Here is a 21897-nt window from a genome sequence, read left to right on the forward strand (position 1 = left end):
GAAATATAGAGCTTTAAAATACCTGATCCTGACGTCCCTAAAAGGTCCTGCTCCTCTTAAAAATGGTCACAAAGTCAAAAATGCAAAAGAGGTGTTTAATGAGGGTCTTAATAGTCACAAATTTATTCTCATTTATTATCTTATCAAGCTAAGATCATCCGAAGACAGCTTTGAGACGAGGTATAAGATATGACCATAGATAGTCATAAGAGGAACATTGGACATGTCCTAAGATATATTTTATGACAGGTTTTAGAATGTTTCGTAATACAGACCCCTGGACATTAGCTGTACCAAAAAAGGACAAAACACACTTACATGAATGAATAATAAAAATTGATGAAAAATTATTAAGGTTAATAACATCTGTTGCAATAATAGAAGCATATCTTTATTTTCCAAATTTGTACAAGTTAAAACCATTTTAAAGCAACATTTTGTACAGGTTATAACATGTACGAGGTACTTTTGTACATATTATAACTTGTATTTTTGCATTATACGTCAAGTTATAACATGTACAATATTTTTGTACACGACATATATACATTGTATATGCCGACTCTAAAATTTACTTACTTGCTTACTTACTTATTCATTCAGGTATTTCACATCCAATATTTTATGGTAATATTCTTTACAAAGCACAAAAATGTCGACATTTACCTTAAAAGCTAACCAAACCTTTAGACAGACTTCTTTGGAAATGATATAATTACGATACTGTTGTCAGGTCATTATAACAATGTATAAGGATTGCATATTTTGGTATTAATATTGATTCACTCATAGTATATTTGCATCAGAAATAAACACTTATTCTATAAAACCAGTTGTTGGCATACTATGGGTTATGTTCTTCTCATATATTTTATGATAGTATAATAAAGAAAGGCAACAGTAGTATACCGCTAATCGAATTTCAGAAATCGGTTGAGAAAAAAACAGATCCTGGTTACAAACTAAGGTTGAGGGAAACACATCAAATATAAGAGGAGAACTACGACACAACAGAAACACAACATTAAAATGTACCACATATAGAAACGAACTATAAAATAACAACGGAAATGTTCCTGGCTTGGTACAGGACATTTTAAGAAAAAAAATTTGAGTTGAACCTAGCTGGTTTTTTAAACCATTAACGGGAGGGATTGTTCCTGATTTTCGTATCATGAAGACATAATCTTTAAATCAAATAAAATTGAGGTTTGGAGCTGGCAAATCAGTAAGTGCTAGTAGTCCATTGCGTCTTGCGCAAATTCAACATTTTAATCCTGGTATCTATGAATAGTTTATGAATCTATGACCAGTCGATTCCACTGCTGGTGGAGTTTTTATTCCTCTGAGGGATAGATTTCCTTAGATGTATTTGGCAAAACTTTTAGGAAATGTTGGTTCCCGATGCTCTTAAACTTCGTCAAATGTTCGAACTTAATTTGGCCATTTATTTTTTTTTTCATTCTAGCGTCACTGATGAGTCTTTCGTAGGCGAAACACGCGTCTGGCGCAAATACAAAATTTTGATCCTAATAGCTATGATGAGTTTATTGTTAATTTATGTATCATTGACATTTTGCTAAGTTTATACTGTTACTTATTCTGACATCGTACTTGTATTTTTTTTAAATGAATTTTACTGTACGTATTGCTCTGTGTTTCTTTAGTCTACCTTGGTTAGAGATATATGGGAGGGTGAAGATCTCACAAAACATGTTGAACTCCGCCGCATTTTTTTTGCGACTCTGACCTTTGTTAGTCTGTTGTTTTTTTTTTATATTTTTTGTTCATTGATATGTCTCAACTGAACTAGTACACAATTTTATTTATGGGTCAGCCGAGGACCACCTCCCGCTGCTTTTAAGACCCATTGGTAGCCTTTTGTTCTTTGGTCGTTTTTTCGTCTCTTTGACATATTCCAAATTTCTAGAATTATTCTCAATTCTATTACATTATTGGTGTTATTAATAAATATGTTGATAACAGCCTAGACATGACACAACTAAAACAAGGACAGTTACAAGTTATTTATACTAATAATTTAATTTTAAAAATGAAGGTTTGGAAAGCAAGCCATTAGAACCGACCCTTGTTTCTCAGCAATAAGATTGATATAAAGCCCGCCATTTAGAAGTTGAGGATAATGAAATTAGAGGCATTTTGTGGTATACATCATTTTAATTGATGTCATATGATATGTTGAGCAGGATCTGCTTACCCTTTCGGAGCACCTGAGTTTTCTATGTTGTGTCGTGTGTGCTGTTGTTTGTTTGTCTTTTTCATTTTTAGCCATGGCGTTGTCAGTTTGTTTTAGATTTATGAGTTTGACTGTCCCTTTGGTATCTTTCGTCCCCCCTTTTGAATTGATGTGATATGAGAATGAAAGTGCTTGTGGGGTAACAAAGATTGCTGGTATCTATCAGTTGGAAGTAAAATTAAACATCGCATTGTATCATTGTTGTTATTCATTCAACAACAATAATTATATATTACGGACCAAAAAAGATAGGTTATGGTTGTCTATCGGATATGTTTTACATATAACACCCTCGGTTTATTAATTAGGTCTTTCCACTTTTCTGTGGAAAGACCTATTGTTTTTCTTATTATTTTTTTCCCCGCCTAATTTTATTCTTGCGATAAATACTTGTTTCGCAATATGTCGCTTAGATATTTGGTATATTATATTGAACAGTTTATGCGCTTTTGAAATTTACCCTGCATAACCAAATACTTTTCTTTGTAGGAGTTATCTCTCCAAACACTGTTTTCCTTGTGTCCAATACTCCTTCGCAACCATAAAAGATTATGACAAATTTATGTTATAAAATTGATCGTTACATCCTTCGCATGATTTGTCCTATTTTGACCGAAGCAATATGAACGCTCCAAATGATAGTTATTTCCCCTTTTGCATTTGATATAAGTGATGTGCATTTCTATCTTGTAAACCATAAGTGATAGAGACCTAGGATCTTTTGATTTGAGGTCCTTGGTCCAAAAAAAATGAAAATTAGATCAAGGTCAAAGGTCAAAGTCATATTCTAATTTTTGAATTTGGCTTATTCACTTATTCCCAAAAACCGTATAAGACATCATCAAATAATTTTTGCTATATTGTTAGTTACGACACGTGATTGTAAGGGTATGTTGAACGTTAAAGGGAGTTTTATCCCCTCTAATATTTAAAAATACGCGTATGGTGATATAACTCATTAACCAAATATAATTAAGACCCATGGTCTTTTGATTTTGAGGTCCTTGGTTTATGACCTAGAAATTGATCTCAAGGTCATAGCTTAATTTGACGTTCTAGTTTTTGACCTTTGTTTTTACCTCACATGAGTAAAGCAATGAGACTTTTGGCCAAAGATATCAAACCATTCAAACTGGAAAAAAAACGAAAGTGACCTTGTGTAAACCGGAAGTAGCTATTTTTGTACTTTATTAATATGAAAGTATATAGAACCAGATATTATTGGAATCAGTGTCAAGTAAATATTCAAATATTATCGGAAGTAACATTTTTCAAACTGGAAGTAACAAATTATCTCCCTTATTTAAAAAATATTGTAAAGAAACCATATATTTTTGGAATCAGCGTACAATAAGCTATTATTTGACGACTGAAATGACATTTTAAACATAATTCTACAACTTTCATATTAAAATACATTGTTTTTGGTGGAAAGACCTTTAAATGTTCTCTGAACAATTGGTTTTTAATTTAATATTGAAATTGTGTCATCGATCAAATTTATTCTTTCGGTGTATGTTTACTTGTTTTTGTTAATATGTATTTTGATCGACTTAAGCCAATTTAATTGATATTTTTATAGTGTGTCTTTCTATGTTGTGATGTTACACTATTGATTCAGGTTGGGTGAAAGATGGCGATAATTAAAATGTTTAAACCCACTGAATTTGTTTGCACCTGTCCTCAGTCCGGAACCTGATGTTCAGTTGTTGTTGTTTGTTGATGTGGTTCATAAGTGTTTATCGTTTCTCGTTTATATATAGATTAGACCGTTGGATTTTCCCCTATGAATGGTTTTACATTAGTCATTTGTGGAGCCCTTTATAGCTTGCTGTTCGGTGTGAGTCATTTTAAGACACATTAATTTTACAAGTTGTGACTAATATGAAGAGTTGGATCATTGCCACTCATACCTCAACCCCTTTTATCTATATAAGAGCTCAGATAAAACACTTTGGAATCTTTTAATCCATATACATATGATATGAACAAATCATTTGTGCATTAATAAATTTAATTTTCCAAGTGTAATTTTGCAAATGCTCCGAATTTGATGACAATCAGTATAATACCATCGGTACCAATTTTACTGCACTTAATTCTCCATAAAACAATTAATGTCACTTCATTGCTGCTGGAGCCGAAACCTTAAACAGACGTTGAGGGCTAATAAAACAAAAAGGATTATACGTGTAAACAACGCTGCCTTTTTTTGAAATACTATACGTTCTTCACAAACATACTGATCTGCGAGGAAAATTCAAAACGGAAAGTCCCTAATCAAATGATAAAACGCATCAAACAAATGGACAACTGTCATATTCCTGACTTGGTACAGGCATTTTCAAATGTAGCAAATGGTGGATTGAACCTGGTTTTGAAGCGCTAAACCTCTCAATTGTATGAAACACGAATAGATTTACCTTACCTCTAATTGGAATACCTTTTCAGAATTTGGGACTCGAACGCGTTTCAACTTTGTGATTTATTTGGTATTAAAATCTTTCTTTGATGATAGCGTCACGAATCTGATGAGTCTTTTGTTGAATGCTGGAGTTTGTTTCATCAAAAACACTCAAGACTAAGATTGAGTGTAAGGGATACATACTTTAGTATACCTACGTGAAATCTTAGTGGCAAGTTTTGTGTGAACCCGACTACTGGTGTTTACAATTTTGCATGTCGATATGCACTTATATGTTGACATGAATTATCATTGATATGATAATAATTATAAATTAACTGTTTACAAAACTATGAAGTTTTGAAATACTTTAGGCGTTTCTACATTAGGAATAGGTAAACCTTGGCTGTATTTGGCAAAACGTTGAGGCATTTGTTGGTCCTTAACATCTTCATCTTCGTATTTTATTTAGCTTTTTAATTTTAGTTTCGAGCGTTCCTGACGAGTCACTTGCAGACGAAACGCGTCTCTGGCGCAAATACAAAATTTCAATCCTGATATCTATGATGAGTTTATTCAGTAGTTAAAACGATATCCGCAAATCTTTGTAAATATATAGACTCGAGCACATTTTGTGAAAGTTTTAATTAACAAAGAATTTGACCTCCTGGTAATGTCATCTTAACAGAATATGTGGTATGATTGTTGAAGAGACAACTCTCCATTAGAGACCACATATCGTAGAGGCTAGCAACTTAGATGCAAGTCTTCCTATATATTTAGAATACACACTCACTTGTTTTACTATTCACACACAAGTCACAACTAAAAGTCTTACAGTGTTGTAACTATTTGGAGTTTAATGTCTTGCAGTTTCTTATAATTTGGAATTCAGAACCAGAGGTTAGTCAATAGAACTCATGCCTGTTTAACGATAGTAAAATTTATATATCCCATTCAGTTGATAGCTTCCGTAACAAATATACTTCCAGGCGACTTAACATGTCGTTGTTATGTTTCAATTGTAATGATTTGAGCACCTAAGATAAGTTTGTATTTTGTAGGAAAAAAGCACGTCACTTTAATTATGATATATATGATAAGATTCCTTGGACACATATTACACACACATATGTTTTATTAAAAATATGATAATAAACAATTGTAACGCTTGTCAATCATATATAATTATTTATCCTCGTTTTGTCGTCCTTTATTTGCATCGTGGCCATTAGCTGAAACAACAAGCTTGACCTCATCTTCATTTTTCCTTAACGATTTTCCTTTCCATAAATCTCCCCAATCATTTATGTTCCATACTAACTTTAAAGCTAATAATGTAAAACCAAGTGCCACAAATTTGTACATAATTGCAGTTCCAACCATCCGGAACCTTAAATTCTCTATGTTGTATAACGCACATGCTCCTTTCGTGTTGTGTCCGGAACTCCATATTAGACAAGTTGTATCAATGATTTTGCCAAAAATGATTGGAATTGGTATCGCAGCTGAAAAATAAAGAAGCCTGTCATTTTATTCAGAATTACGGAACATGCATAATATAACATTTCTTTAAAATATACAAACTGAAATCGATCACTATTTTACTAAACCAATTACAACTGCCTCATTAAAAGCTGGTTTCAGACCTTCTTCTTATCTTTTAAAGCCTGCATATTTCGTATATTTAGGTTTCTAAGATAAACATGCTCGACACTAACATTATTAAAGTCAAAGGTATGATTAGTTTTTTTGTTTTTTTATATATCACTCGGATTCATTATCTTTAAACTTGTACATACAGCAGTTTTGGCCTGATGAAACTGCGATATATATTTTTATATTTTGAAATTATAAAGAAACTAGGGTTTCAACTCCCTCGGGCAAAGTTGACCTTAAATATAATTCGGTCTTTTGTGAAGGTCTTTTTTTTGTCATATAGCTGTTATGCTACTTATACATCCTCGGCTTTCAAATATTGGGTTTTGAGCGTTCCTGATAAAGGTAAATTCAGAAAGCGCTTTGGACGCATGACATTATTAAATGTTAGATAAATGGGTAATTAAAAGTATTGAGTTGAAACTTAAAGACCAGTTTTTGCAGAATTGCCTAAGCGAAATTAACACTACTCATAAATGCTTATGTTATAGAATTTTTAAAACTGATATTAAATTAGAAAGCTATTTTTCCAAATTGTCAATATATAATCAATTTATATTGTGTAAATTTAGATGTGGAAGTCACCGATTAACTATCGAGACGGGAAGGTGGAATAACATATCAAGAAATGATAGGTTGTGCCATCTTTGCGAATCAAGAGACGTAGGTGATGAATATCATTATGTTATGTCATGTAATGCTCTAAATGAAGAAAGAAAGAGGTTGTTACCATACTATTGTACTCTTCGTCCAAATATTTATAAATATCAACAATTGATGAGCTCTAATAATTATATTGTTCTTGAAAAACTTTGCAGATTTATAAAAATTATAAATGTGAGGGTCACTCCTCCTGGTTAGTTTGTAATTTAATGTTTATGTTTGTATTGTTGTATGTGCTTCAATATTTAATGAAATTGTTTATATATTCTCTGTAACTATGTAATTTGTAGTTTATGAGAAATAAAATTCATTCATTCAAATGTGTTATGTTCATTTTTTTACGTACCTAAAAGTGAAACCACTGTTGATTGTAAACCCATCCCTGTAGCTTTATCACGGTCTTCAACACTCCTATATAAATAAAGATTTTGAGTATGTCGTATTTATTCATGTTGTTAGTATCTGAAGACATAACAGATAGTATTTAAAGATAAATTGTATGCAATTAACCTTATTTTGTTCAGCACTTGGAATAATTTGTTGAATATGTCGTGAAACCGATAGGTTTAGTTTGACTGAATCACATGCTATTTATGCATCTCTTTTCATTCGATCATGAAGATGACAGCCTTAAGTGTCGAAATTACAAACATGATAAACTTTGATTTCTGTGTCAACATGACCACGGAAAACTGGAAGTACACTGCAGGACTTTATATTACAGGTTGTTGACAAGTAATGGAAGATACAAATAACTATAAAGACATTTGATAATTATGAGTGGAATAGAAACAAACAAAAACAAAAAACAAAATTTAAAAACAAGAGAAAAAAAAAACAGTTGCAAAAGTATGAAACTAAAGCAATTGATAAGTTCTTAAGAAAAGTAAAGTTTAAAAAAAAAACTCCAAGGAAAATTAAAAAAAAAGTCTAATATCAAACGGCAAACTCAAAGGCTCTAACATACTAAACGAATAAAAACTGTTGCCATTTTCCTGAACTAGTACACGCATGATAGATTAAACCTGGTTTTTTTTAGCTTGGAAGTTACCGTAGAAATATTGTAATGAAGATTCTGTTCATTTTTAATTACTAGTATGCCCAAGTTAAAATGTTGCTATCGAGTGATTTATTAAAGAAACAGTAGTATACCTCTGTTCAATAGTCAGAATTCGATAAAGTAAACACAAATCCGGGTAACAAACTAAAACACACGCCATTAACAAACCATTTCGTAACGGATCCATTACAGGACCTAAACTTTCTATACTCACCTCATTTTTGCTATTACCATAGGCATAATGCTTAGTGCCCCGATAAACGATCCTATAACATTTACAATAATGAATGGATAAAATGTGTTACAGTCAAAGGGACATAATCCAGCAGTTGCCTGACCGCTTGTGATCTGTGTACAATTCACGAATAACTAAAAAGACAAATAATAATATCCATATTGATGAAGCATTATCATTCAGATATGGATATATGTTTTTTTTTAAACTATTCACACAAAAATAAATATTCAATTCATTGGCATTCTGCGACATTTGATACCCAGGGTGTATAGTACAAGTATTAAACCAGTCCTTCATTTTAGGGAAATATACGATCAACATAAATACAATAGAAAAAAATGGTGATTGATCTCTGTGTTTTGTGTTTTGTAGTGTTATGTTTCTTTTTCTTTTCTTTTTCTTTTTTTTGGTTAGTGCTGATTCATCAACTATAACTATTTTAATTACAAAAATACAACATAAAATTCCATTGTCTTCTGCTTTGAATTGGTTATCTCAATTCCGATTTGCTCTGGTCTGTTTACAGAAATCTCGTTTTTGTTCATTGTCATGTTAATTTGTGAATTCTACCTAGCACGACTGTCAATTGTTTGAGTGAAATAATACATAAATTCTATATTACCAAATCTACTATGTGATCTTTGTCATGAGGAATTTGTGAAACTTAATTTTAAATTTCTACAAGCTGTTTTGCTTTAACATGAGTGTCTTTCATTTAGGGATGTTCGCTCCTCTTGTAGGGGCATTAAGGAGGGGGGATAGGAGGGGTCCTGATCCCGAAATCCCGGACTTAAAAAAACGAAATCCCGAGGTCCCGAATTTAAATAAAGTAAATCCCGACGTCCCGAAATCCAAAAAAAAAGAATTCCCGGATCCCGAAAGGGTCAATCCTGAAATCCCGAGCTTAAAAACACCCGATCCCGGAGTCCCGATAAAGGTCCTATCCCCCCTCATTAAGGCCTAGTTTTGGCCCAAGAAAATAAAATGTTTGATAACTATTTCAAATTGCCATATAATGTTTAGAAATGCATAGGCTCAAGAAATATGAATAAAAAACATAAAGATTTTTTTCTGGTGACGTCACAATTACTTCATAATGTGTACTATATTCACAAAAACGATGAAAAATACAGAACTTATGCAGTTTTCTATCTGTATTTCCGTTGTGGAAACATCCTGCGCAGCCGAGAAACAACAAAATAATTTAACAGAAGCTTTATTATAACTATTGGCATAATCTCACCAAATATAAAGTTGTTTCTTGGGTGCCCACATACTTTTTCAATCTAACATATACTTAAAATTTGATGAAAAACAAAGAAAATCACGAGATTTAACAAAATATGCAAATTAAGTAATGATTTGTTGTCATGGTAACGTGTTCGATATCAAATTTGTTTTGATTTTCATAGTATCTTATACCTAAGTCAAATTTTCAGTAATTTAAGAATATGTATGATAACTTTTAAATTTGCAGTAATGTTTGGTCCAAATAAGGGCCTTATTGCCCCTACTCCTTTATGCAAGATATTCAGAATCACCTAGTTTTATTATTGTAGTACCATGAAAAAATTTTCCCCACAAACCCTACTTTTCTTTTCATAATTTAATTACATATAGTTTAATAAGCCATATTTCAAAATCCTGTAAAATCCTTAAATTGTTGATTTTTAATAATTTTTGAAAGAAATAGGGTGCCAATATCAAATGTATGGATAGTCTAGATAGAATTATTTCCCGCCACATTTTCAATGGTTTATATCTCGAAAACAAGCACATGAATCCTTTATTTTTTCTGCCTTTTTAGTTTCTATATCTATATATCACCAATTTATAACCGTCTTTTAAGGGGGTTGTTATTTTGAAACAAAGTAGCGAACATTCGTTATTTTAATCATTTCTTCCAATCTTGATTTTAATTGATCCATTGATATCGTAATGTACATGTATGTCGATAATATCTAAATCTAAATTCTGTTTCCCCGTGTGAAAAAAACTACTACATTACATTTTACATACTACATTTTTACAAAATTTTACAAACCCGTCCATTGCGAACTGTATCTGAACACCCAGCATAACACGGAGAGAAGTAGGTGACATCGTTTGTACCACAAACCGGAAAGTATTCTTGAGGATTACAGTTACAAACACTGGATATATTTTCTGCTTTGGCCATGTGACTTAAATTTTATAAATTAAAATAAAAGTAAGTCAGAGTACAACATGTATAATGAAATCTTACCCCCCCCCCCCCCTTTACACTCCATGTCCTTAGAAAATTGACATGTTCCGGCAACGGAATATGTAAACATACTTTCAAGTATATAAGTTCAGGATACATTTTCAGATATGTCGACGTGACATATATGTAAAATGAAATAAACCAGCAGTAAATTGTTTTTCAAATATTATCCTTTTAAAATGACTTTAACTTACAAGTATCGTCTAAATATATTTTCGATATACAGGATTTTATTTTCAATTGAAGTGAATAAGTTGAATAATATTTTAGACTTGTGAGTTTGAATGTTCCTTGATATCCTTTGCATCTGTTTTGAAATAAATTTGAACATTGTCGGTTTTTGTTTGTACTAACACTGATTTGGTTTTTGACAAATAAAAACATAATTCTTTTTCTGTGTTTTGTCTCAAGTTTTCTATGTTGTATTTTGTGATCTATTGGGTGTCCCTTTTCTTTTTTATCCATGACATTGTTGGTTTATTTCCGACTTATGAGTTTGCATGCCATCGTCTCTCTTGACCTTGCAGTTATTACTAATATATCATTATGTCTTTTAAGAACTCGAACGAATTTGTCTTGTTTTATGCTCTTCACTTTGAAATCGTATTTGATTAGACTTTCCAACAATTTTGATTCTAGCGCCACCAATAGGTCGTATGTCGCACGTCAACTCATTTAAGTAACTTTAAGTATCTTTATTGCATTTTTACCTATTAAATCCGAAGATTTCTGGCTGCTTGCATCCGAGAAATAATTCACTAATAAAGAAAAGAAATGGTACTAGAAATAGAACTGTATTGATTTGAAAACATCGACGTGGAGACATTTCCACTTTCCTTGTTATAATACCACCTAGAATTGTTCCAATGGACACTGTTATAAGATTTGCAGCCGCTGAAATGAAAAATGTGTAATAATTATGTTAAGATTAATGTATGATATTTACACTATTATTCAAAATAAATGTGCTAGTTTTTAATAAAACAGTCTGCGTAACGTTCATATTCCATACGGTACAAATACATGTGCACCCGTTTTTATTGTCGGCTTCGTGTTTTTAATATGTTCTCTGAAGTCTGATATAGACTGTTTGTCTATTTCAAATTTTACTTTCTGTCATTTTTTTGTCTGTCTGTTTTCATCATTACATTTAACAGACACCTTTTCGCAATAAATGTATCACAGATCATATTGAAATTCACCTACTGCATTGGACTTTTTATCGGGTTTGTAATAACATGAGCAACACGACGGGTGCAACATGTGGAGCAGAATCTGCTTACCCTTCCGGAGCACATGAAATCATCCCCCAGTGGTGTTCGTGTTGCTTAGTCTATAGTTTGTTATGATTTGTCTTGTGTATTATTATTTGTCAGTTCATCTGGTATCTTACGCCCCTCTTTCATTGATGTGTGGTGTGTATATTATTCTTTTTCAAGATTTTCCAACTTTGTCTAATTCTGCGTTAGTCTTTACATAATATAATATTAAGGGTTATGAGTAATTTCCTTATTCATACATATACACAATGAAATGAGGTACCAGCCATGATTGAACTGTTATATAATAAGTTGTGTATCCAAATTGTAAATTCACTCAACATATAACTAGGATTAAATTTATAAACGCAAGACGCAATTTTCGTCTACAAAATATTCGTCAGAGAAGCTAGAATTATAAACGTTAAAAAGGTCAAATAAAGAATGAAGTTGAAAAGCATGGAAGACCAAAAAATTCAAAAAGTTTTTGCCAAATATGCGTAGGTAATATACACCTTAGGTAAGAAGCCTCTTTTCCAAAATCCTAAGTTTTGTAGACGGTTAACTTAGAATAATGACCATACCAATGACAAATCATGTCAACATTGAAGTGCTGACGAATAGGTTGGTGCACCTGGTGACAACGTTTGGTGTAAAATGTAACAGTAATGCCTTTAATTCTGAAAAACAAAATTTACATTACATGTATTTCACATACATTTTATACTCACATACAGTTATATTAGCCTTCCACAACGGAACACCGAACTGTGCTGCTATATATTTTGACAGGAAAACTATCTTTCCAATAATGGCGGAGAAGTTGAAAAGAGAAGCTAACAATGTGCACATGAATACTGGACTTTTTATTACACGTATATACGACGTAGCTCTCTCTGAAATTATTTCATAAGAGAAAAGATCATAAATGAAAACAAAATTTGCAGACACTACAAAATATCAGATGTGAGTCACATATATGGATATTGTCATGGTGCTACACAGAAACTAATCAAATATACCAGGCTTATAATATTGTGTTTCAGACGTGTGTTTTGTCTACTAAAGATTCATCAGTGGTCCTTGGATCCATGCTTATTTGCAAAGAACAATCCATAGTATTTTCCAAAATTCTGTACAGTTGATTTAACAAAACTCAACCGTTGAAAATAGTAACGCTCCTTACAAATTTCAAAATAAGTTATGAGCCATTCTGTGTATATGCAACGATTGCAGTGTGGTCAATAGTAGATCATTTGGGAAGAGAATAATAACTACAGGTTAATTTCGTCTAGTTATTTTATGTTTTTGTATTTGAACAATTTATTTGATAAAAAGACTTCCCGTTTTGAACTAAATCAGGAGTTGTGCATTTTTGTTATTTCAATTTATACTGAATTTTGTAATTTATTGGACATGTTCGTATGTAACAAATCAAATACTTTATTTGGTCAATATACAATACGTGTCACCATTTTTTCATAAAATGCCCTGTAACAAGTCAGACAAATGGCCATTGTTACACTACTGTTGCCTTTATCTAACGAATATGTCTAAAAGTTGGTGCCATTGCAGGACATAAAATAAATTAAATATCTTTATCGCTTTGAGAGTTTAGCTTTTGCATTTGATTTGTCTACGTATTTTGTTAAATTAGTGTTTATTGACGGTAAAAAAGACGGTTACCTTTGAATTTTTCTTTTTTTGTCATTGTTGAATCTTCTGATTTGTCAGTGTGTTTAATTTTGTCTTCGTAGTTTTTGCTTTTCTTGTCTGCAAGATATCTTGGTAAACACAACACAGGCAATGCTGACACTAAAGTCATAATTCCAAACACTACAAACCCTAGCCACCATGCACCTATCCAACGCGGATCTTTAGGGGACATATCGACATCTGTAATCAAAATGAAACTAATAGCAGCAACTACTGGTTGGTTTGATTATTTAAATGTGATTGTTAGTACCGATATCTAGCTATAGGGTTTACTGAATAGGGAATAATGTTAAATATAATCTGGTACCTTTGATAACTATTTACAACATGGAGAATAAATGGCATCATCAAAATAATGAAAAATAGGGGACAAATATAGAAAAGAGAATGATGGATCAAATAAATATAATAGATACAAAAATTAGCCTTAAACTTTCAATACTAAATATATTAAAAAAAGAACCCCCCCTTTAAAGACTCTCAAAAAGCACCGTAACGCTTATTCCAGTCATGTATTCTCATGTTCTAGTTTGTAAGCAACATATATCATTTTAATTATATTTCACATGAATGCATAAAACCCACTTGTGAAACTACATATATACCAAGGTTTAACCTCTCAAAAAAAAGTGGTTTGCACCGTCACAAATTCACATCAGTATTTGATCTTGTTTTTGTTTATTATGTATGGACTCATAAACATCATGAATGAAACACACCTCAACGCTATCTAGTCCAGCCCAAACAAAAACCAATGAATTAGATAGCTTCAGTTGTCGCTAAAACATGTATGTGAACATTTTGAATTTTTTTTTATAGTTTATGATCTACATTCCTTACGGAAGATCATCCGTATATGTTTCCCGTAATAGATTTTTCTTATGCTTTGCCAAAATGAAGATTATTCTATGCTTTTTTTCAAACATACATAATGGAAAGAATGGGTCACCTTGCTATTTTTCAAGCTATAAGTCGTTGAAAATTGCCTAAATTTGCTTAGATTGCTCATGAAAACACACCAAACTTTTCCAAAAAAAATGATTCTAAAACAACTGTTTGGTATTTGTTTAAATATTTTGGATAATTCAATAAATCAGCAAGTTTTCTTCATATGAATAAACAGTCTAACCAATAAATATTAGATTTGTCTACAAATTGGCGGATTTGGCCAAATAACTAGACTGATATTGTACTGCGAAAGTACAATCCAAGATGGCGATATACCCTGAATCTACCTTAAGTACTAACTATTGTCATAGAAGTGCTTACGATGGTTTAAACGCCGTAGTTCTAAAAATGTCTTTACGAGATAATTTTTAAAACAAGGTCACAAAATAACTCGATGTTTGTAAACTCGATGGTTTGTGACTACAATGACAAACGTGTTTCATTGTTTGGAATGGTGTTATTTAAAACACCATTCTGATTCTACGACGTATATATATATGCCTGTGTTAACTACATACCTTCCAAAGTAACGTAGATCCTGCTAAAAACACCTCCTATGCCAAACGATAATGCTGGGCCAAAGATAGAACAACCAATAATTATTCCTGAAAGATGAATCTATCATGATTTTTTTTTATTAATAATCCAAAACTTTAAGTAATATTCAATTGAACTGGGTTGAGATAGTGTTTAAATGTGCTACTAAAATTTAAATTTAAGTTCGTATGCCAGACTCGCATTTCGTTTTCAAAAGATTCATTAACGACGCTCGAATCAAAACGTTTAAAGATAATCGAGGACCCAACATTCCAAACGATTTTGACAAATACTGCATGTAACAGCTAAACAATCCTATTACCCTGAATAGATAATCTTTGCTATTTCGAAAAAGTAAAAGTTTTGTAAACAGCATATACTGTATAAGTATGACCATATCTGTTTTTGTTCTGATTGAGATTGTGACACGGTTATGATTTCTGTATTCCTATTTTGGCAATTTTACCTATTTATTATATCTGTTTTGTTCACGCATCGTTATAAATATACACGAGTTTGATGCGACTGTTATACAAGTTAGAGGTTTAGCGCTATAACACCAGGTTCATTTCACTATTTTCTACATTTCAAAATGTCTGTACCAAATCAGGAACATGACAGTTATTGTCCATTCGTTTGATGTGTTTTATTATTTGATTTTGCCATTTTAAATTTTCCTCAAAAGTTCAGTACTTTTTGTGATTTTTCTTTTTATCCATAATAGAAATCAATATAAAAGTGTTGACAGTTGTATTGTTTCTGTTAAAATGCACCGGAAATCAAACCACACCTCCTTATTTTTCAAATAAAAATATAAACTAATACCAAAATCAGTGCATGTAGTATTCTTATAGATTTAGCTTTAAATAGTAGAATACTTTTCAAGTATGTTCTACCGCAGGAAAAGGTAACCTTAGCTGTATTTGGCAAAACGTTTAGGATTGTTTTCTCCTAAATGCTCTTCAACATGGTGCTAAACATGTGTTGACATGAATTCTGTGTTGACATGAATTATCATTTATATGGTAATAATAAATTAACTGTTTATAAAACTTTGATTTTTTTAAATACTTAGGTTTTTCTACCTCAGGAATAGACGACCTTAGCTGTATTTGGCAAAAATATTTATGATTTTGTTTGGTTCTCTGTGCTCTTCAACTTCGTAGTTTTTTTTTGCATTTTTAACTACATTTGTATTTTTAAATTTGGGCGTGACGCCACTAATAAGTCTTTTGTAAACCGCGCATTTGGTGCAAAACTTAATCCTGGTATGTATGATGAGTTTATTTCCTGCAAATATAAAATAGTCTTGTAAAAATGTTTGCTAATAATATATAATACAAATTATGATCTAAATATGATCTCCTTTAAGTAACTAATTTTTTATTGATATGCCTCAAATTGATTTCAGACAGACGTCATAAATTTGTGACAATGTTTGCATGATTGTCAAAGATAATAAGTAATTAGTTATTACGATAGCGGCAATACATACCAAAATAGAATCCGGTTTTTCTTTTATCGCAACCATCATCAAGATAAACTGTTGTGAATGGCCCACGCGGTGCCTTTGCAATACCTTGCAAAATCATTCCTAGACCAATCAACGCTATTGAAATATTCTTCATTGACGAATCAACAGAGTTTAGCATTCTACTTCCGCTCTTTCTCTCCATGCCTGGTATGCTATTGTTACGTTCAAGTTCCTCCGAGCAAAGTATAAAGTTTGATTTGGATCCAGTCAAACTTCCTGTCATATTGTTTGACGACATAGCTAAATCCAACTTTGGTGATTCAGTTGGAAATAAGAAATGCGGCAAACTACAGAGAAGTGCCGAAACTGAAAACAAAAACATTGTTCCGAACAGCCATCTTGGAATATGCACTAATCGAGGTATAGCTGACACAAGTAGAATACAAGCAAGAAAACCAATGTCATTAAATGTCATAATTATCCCACTTTCGTAGCTACTTAGTCCAAACTGTTTCTCTAGGGTTGGGATCTGTGAGCTAATGTATGAAGACAATGTCTGTGTGAACAAGGCGCTGACGCTATATATTGCCGTAAATCCAGCGGCGTTCCCAAATATTTGTAGGAATGGTAAACGAAGACCAAAGAAATTACACTGGTAATTAATGTCATCAATTATTTCAATGTTATTCTGTTGTGATTTCTTCTCTTCTTTTTGTTTCCAATCCATTGTGAATTCCTGAAAAGAATAAAAGTATTTGTGAATTCCTGAAAAGAATAAAAGTATTTGTGAATTCCTGAAAAGAATAAAAGTATTTGTGAATTCCTGAAAAGAATAAAAGTATTTGTGAATTCCTGAAAATAATAAAAGTGTTCCTGAAAAAAATGTTGTTCGTTCTGTTATATATTTTTATAATTGGTTTAGATTAGTTTAAATCTGTTTTATTGTTCAAAATGACAAATTGATCGCACACAATAGTAACGTCTTCTTCGTTTATTTATATGTACTGGTTTAAGTTAAAGAAGATATGGTATAATTGCCATTGATATAAAAAAAAAAGAAGATGTGGTATGATTGCCAATGAGACAAATATCCACAAAAGACCAAAATGACACAGACATTAACAACTATAGGTCACAGTACGGCCTTCAACAATGAGCAAAGCCCATACCGCATAGTCAGCTATAAAAGACCCCGATAAGACAATTTAAAACAATTCAAACGAGAAAAATAACGGCCTTATTTTTGTAAAAAAATGAACGAAAAACAAATATGTAACATATAAACAAACGACAACCAACTATCCATCTAAGTTCAAATGAAGTGGATGTAAGCAATTATTGAATATATAATTGTTAACCGGATTTTTGTGACAAAAATGTCTGTTATTGATTTGGGGATGTACGGCGTTCGGGTGGGCGGTCGGGCGGTCGGGCGGGCGGGTGGTCGGCAATCAAATGTTGTCCGTCCATTAACTCATGAACCATTCAACCAAAGCTTATAAAATTTTAATATGTTGTTACTGACACCTAAATGAAGGTCAAGTTCAAAAATGGCGATTTTGACTTTTACCGTTCAGGAGTTATGGTTCTTGAAAGATTGAAAAATGAAGTTTCCAGTTGTGTCCGTGCATTTACGCATGAACAATTCTACCAAAGCTTCCCAAATTTTAATGTGTTGTTACTGATGACAAAATGGAGGTCAAGTTTAATAATGACGATTTTGACTTTAGCCGTTCAGGAGTTATGGTTCTTGAAATATTGAAAAATGAAGTTTTCAGTCGTGTCCGTGCATTTACGCATGAACTGTTCTACCAATGCTTCCCAAATCTTAATATGTTGTTACTGATGACAAAATAGAGGTCAAGTTCAATAAAGACGATTTTGACTTTTACCGTTCAGGAGTTATGGTTCTTGAAAGATTGAAAAATGGTGTTTCCAGTCGTGTCCGTGCATTTTCTCATGAACCATTCAACCAAAGCTTTTGAAATTTTTATATGTTGTTACTGATGGCAAAATAGAGGTCAAGTTCAATAATGACGATTTTGACTTTTACCGTTCAGGAGTTATGGTTCTTGAAAGATTGTAAAATGGCGTTTCCATTCACGTTGTTGCATTTACTCATGACCTATACAATCTAAGCTTTTCAAATTTTAATATGTTGATACTGATGACAAAATGGAGGTCAAATTTGATATTGACGATTTTCACTTTCACCATTCATCAGTAATGGTTCTTGTGATATTGCCAGGACACAAATAAATATTAATAAATCCGGTTTGCTGTCGTTGTGACAGCCTCTTGTTTTACCTATTGTTTCTTTTTTAAAGGAAAAAGTTTGTGATCTACAGACTAGTTTAACCAAGATACATATTCGTATTCCTCTAAAACTTTTTTGTCGTTTTGAATCTCCTATCCAGTGTAAAACATAGTCACTAACTTGTATGTGGCGTTCTACATAAAATAACAAACTCCGAACATTAGTGCGTAATCAACGACTTTCTGTTAATATTATTAACAATTTATCTAAGTGCCAAAGATATAGTATCACTTTCGGAAATAGGCAACATGCACAGGCACTCGTCTCAGATTTTTCCCCTTACATACCTTTATGTTATGTTAAGGTATATTGGAATTTTTTTTCTGAGACAAGTACATGTGACTACATGGTCAGGTTGTTGTTTCTATGACTCCCCGTTTCAACTCACATTTTTACATGTACGTATGCAGTTGACATGTATGAAATTGATATAATTTATATAGTAATATCATTCCCAAAAATATAATAAGTCACTAGCAAATTGTATGACAAGAAACGGTACCTTCCCCTACATGCAATGTTGCCTGCCTATCATTTCTGTTTTGATTTATAACAAACCTTTCTAAAATTTTCCGTTAATGAATTATTTACAAAACTGAGGTTTCAACTCTCTCGGGCAAAGTTGGGTTCCCGGAGAAGGTAAATTCATGAAACGTTTCGGATGCACGACATTTATAAAGTATTTTTTACCAAACTCCGAAACAGTGGTGACGTTGCTTCGCTAAACTATCAACGTAGCGTAGTAAAGAGGACGTAACCGCTGTTTCGGAGTTTGGTTTTTTACAACACTGGGTTTATTCCGCTGTTTGAGGACTTTCTATCCCTAAGGATATCATCTGTTGACCAACTTTTTCGTCAATGAATTTTGAAAACTAGGTTTTCAAGTCCTTTAGGCAAAGTTGACCTTAGATATATTCGGCTTTTTTGTACGTACAGTTTGTTGATCATCCATGGCTTCCGAGTATTCGACTTTGATCTTTCCTGATGCAGATTAATCAAGAAAAGCGCTTGAGACGTTTTTTTTTTTCTTCATTTTTACAGCACTCAGTCTGGATTGAAACCTCTGCTGGTACACTGTAAGTCCCCTATGGTATAATCAGCTCAGTAGTCAGGTCTTTTTTATTGACATAATTTATAACTACATGTGTAACCTTACTGAAATTGTCATTAAATAAATTTTGAAATAGATAGAAACAAGTTGTACATAGATGGATTTTGCTATTTTTCCAATGCCTTTTTTGTTATATAGCTCTTCAGCTGTTTCGATTCTTATACATTGGCTTTAAAATATTCAGCTGAGAGTGTTCCTGATGAAGGTAAATCTAGAAAAGCGCTCCGAACGTATCAAATTTTTAATGTTTGCTTTTATTTTTTTATTTTTCACTTTTGTATTAATCGGTCACTCTAAAAACCGATCAAATAAAAAAAAGGAAGGTCTCATTTGATATAATACTTGTGCCAAATATTCCTAAAATGGTTTAAGTCATTTTTGATATGCGACTAAAAAATAAATATTATGAAGTGTTATTTGAATTCTTAAAGTTCTATTACCTTGACTGTGGACGTTTTAAAATCAGATCTTTCTAGTCCAACGATCTGTATGCTAGTACCATATCACGTGACACAATGTCCAGTTATGCAAACATGTATGTAGATCAATTATGTTAATTATCATTTTAATATATAAGTAACCTATTCCTCGTCATGACTATTGAAGGTTTTAAGCGTGGATTTGAAATTTTTGCTTTTATTAAATATATGTAATATGTTATGACAAGTTTAAAAGGTAGAACAGAGGTTATTTTCTGGATTATGGAGAAAACTGTATCCTTTCAGTATTTATAAATTTATATCTAGAATCTCGAACATTTACATGTTGATGCAAACACGAAAAAAAATTAAGGTGGTACTTAACACCATGAATTATATTGATTTTGCTCGTTTAATTTTCATAACATTTGACAAAATCATCTCTTTGAACCTTTGATAAAAAAATATAAACAATTCAAAAAATTTGAACCAACCACTTTATCAGAAAAAAAAATTCGTTGGTTATATAGCAGTTTGACAAACACTAATTTTGATCATTGAGAAGCTTAATATTTCCTAAACAAAACAATATGATAAAAACTTTTAGCTGATTTGTACAGAGTTATCTCCAAGTAATAGGTACCACTCTCAATTTAAAGGTTATAACGGCCGAACTTGATGCGCGTTGCTTCTTGATATGCATTCATCAGAAGATACAACCACCTGTCCAATTTTGTTCATAATATAATGTCATTTTGGTAATATTTCCAAACGCGGGTGTTTAAAATTTATATTACCCCTAGTTCTGTAGATTCTAATACAGCGAATTGGAATTTTAAAAAACTCATCATAGATACCAGGTTAAATAGACATCAGTGATGTTCGAATCCAAAAAAGTTAAAAAGGCAAAGTAAAGTACGAAATTGAAGAGCATTGAAGACCAAAATTCCTAAAAGTTTTGTCAATTACAGCTCATGTAATCTATTCCTAAGGTAGAAAAGCCTAAGTATTTCAAAAATTCAAAAGTTTTGTAAACAGTTAATTTATAAATATGACCATATTAATGATAATTCATGTCAGCAATTCGATATCGAAACACGACTTTCCGTATGTATGTTGTTATGTCAACATGGCTTGAATCCTCTGACTTGAATGTTGATATCGAATCGATATCGACAAGCATTCCATATCCCTAGACCTCTGTCTTTGTTGTCGATAACGACGATATCGACAATATCGAATCGATATCGACAAATATCCCATAACTTAAACGACAGCCAGAAACCTCTGTCTTGGTTGTCGATATCGACAAACATCCCATAACTTGAACAACAGCCCAAAATCTCTGTCTTTGTTGTCGATATCGACGATATCGAATCAATATCGACAAGCATCTCATAGATTGAACAACGATCTCAAACCTCTGTCTTGGTTGTCGAAATCCAGTTTACATACATTTTTGTCTATGTTGGCAATGCTTTTAAGAGATCATGTAAAATATCTTAACTTGACATTCATCCACACATTGATGTTAACGCAATAAGAGTGTATGGTATTATGGTCGCCCCAGTATTTCAGGATTGCGGTTTT

At 32.1% G+C, this 21897-nt stretch overlaps 1 protein-coding gene across 1 annotated transcript; it reads right to left on the reverse strand.

The window, feature by feature from the left end:
• Nucleotides 1-5781: 5781 nt before the first annotated feature.
• Nucleotides 5782-20400, reverse strand: LOC143054792 (solute carrier organic anion transporter family member 2A1-like). Its single transcript, XM_076227847.1, has 10 exons — nucleotides 20329-20400; nucleotides 16482-17196; nucleotides 14968-15054; nucleotides 13472-13681; nucleotides 12517-12681; nucleotides 11237-11420; nucleotides 10326-10464; nucleotides 8258-8412; nucleotides 7330-7394; nucleotides 5782-6169 (listed from the first exon to the last, which is right to left on the reverse strand). Exons 2-10 carry the CDS (start codon nucleotides 17185-17187, stop codon nucleotides 5850-5852), a joined length of 2031 nt encoding a protein of 676 aa, XP_076083962.1. The 5' UTR covers nucleotides 17188-17196; nucleotides 20329-20400; the 3' UTR covers nucleotides 5782-5849.
• Between the last annotated feature and the right edge of the window lie 1497 nt (nucleotides 20401-21897).

The sequence above is a fragment of the Mytilus galloprovincialis genome, chromosome 12 (genome assembly GCF_965363235.1).
Source record: "Mytilus galloprovincialis chromosome 12, xbMytGall1.hap1.1, whole genome shotgun sequence".
Classification (NCBI taxonomy): Eukaryota; Metazoa; Mollusca; class Bivalvia; order Mytilida; family Mytilidae; genus Mytilus; species Mytilus galloprovincialis.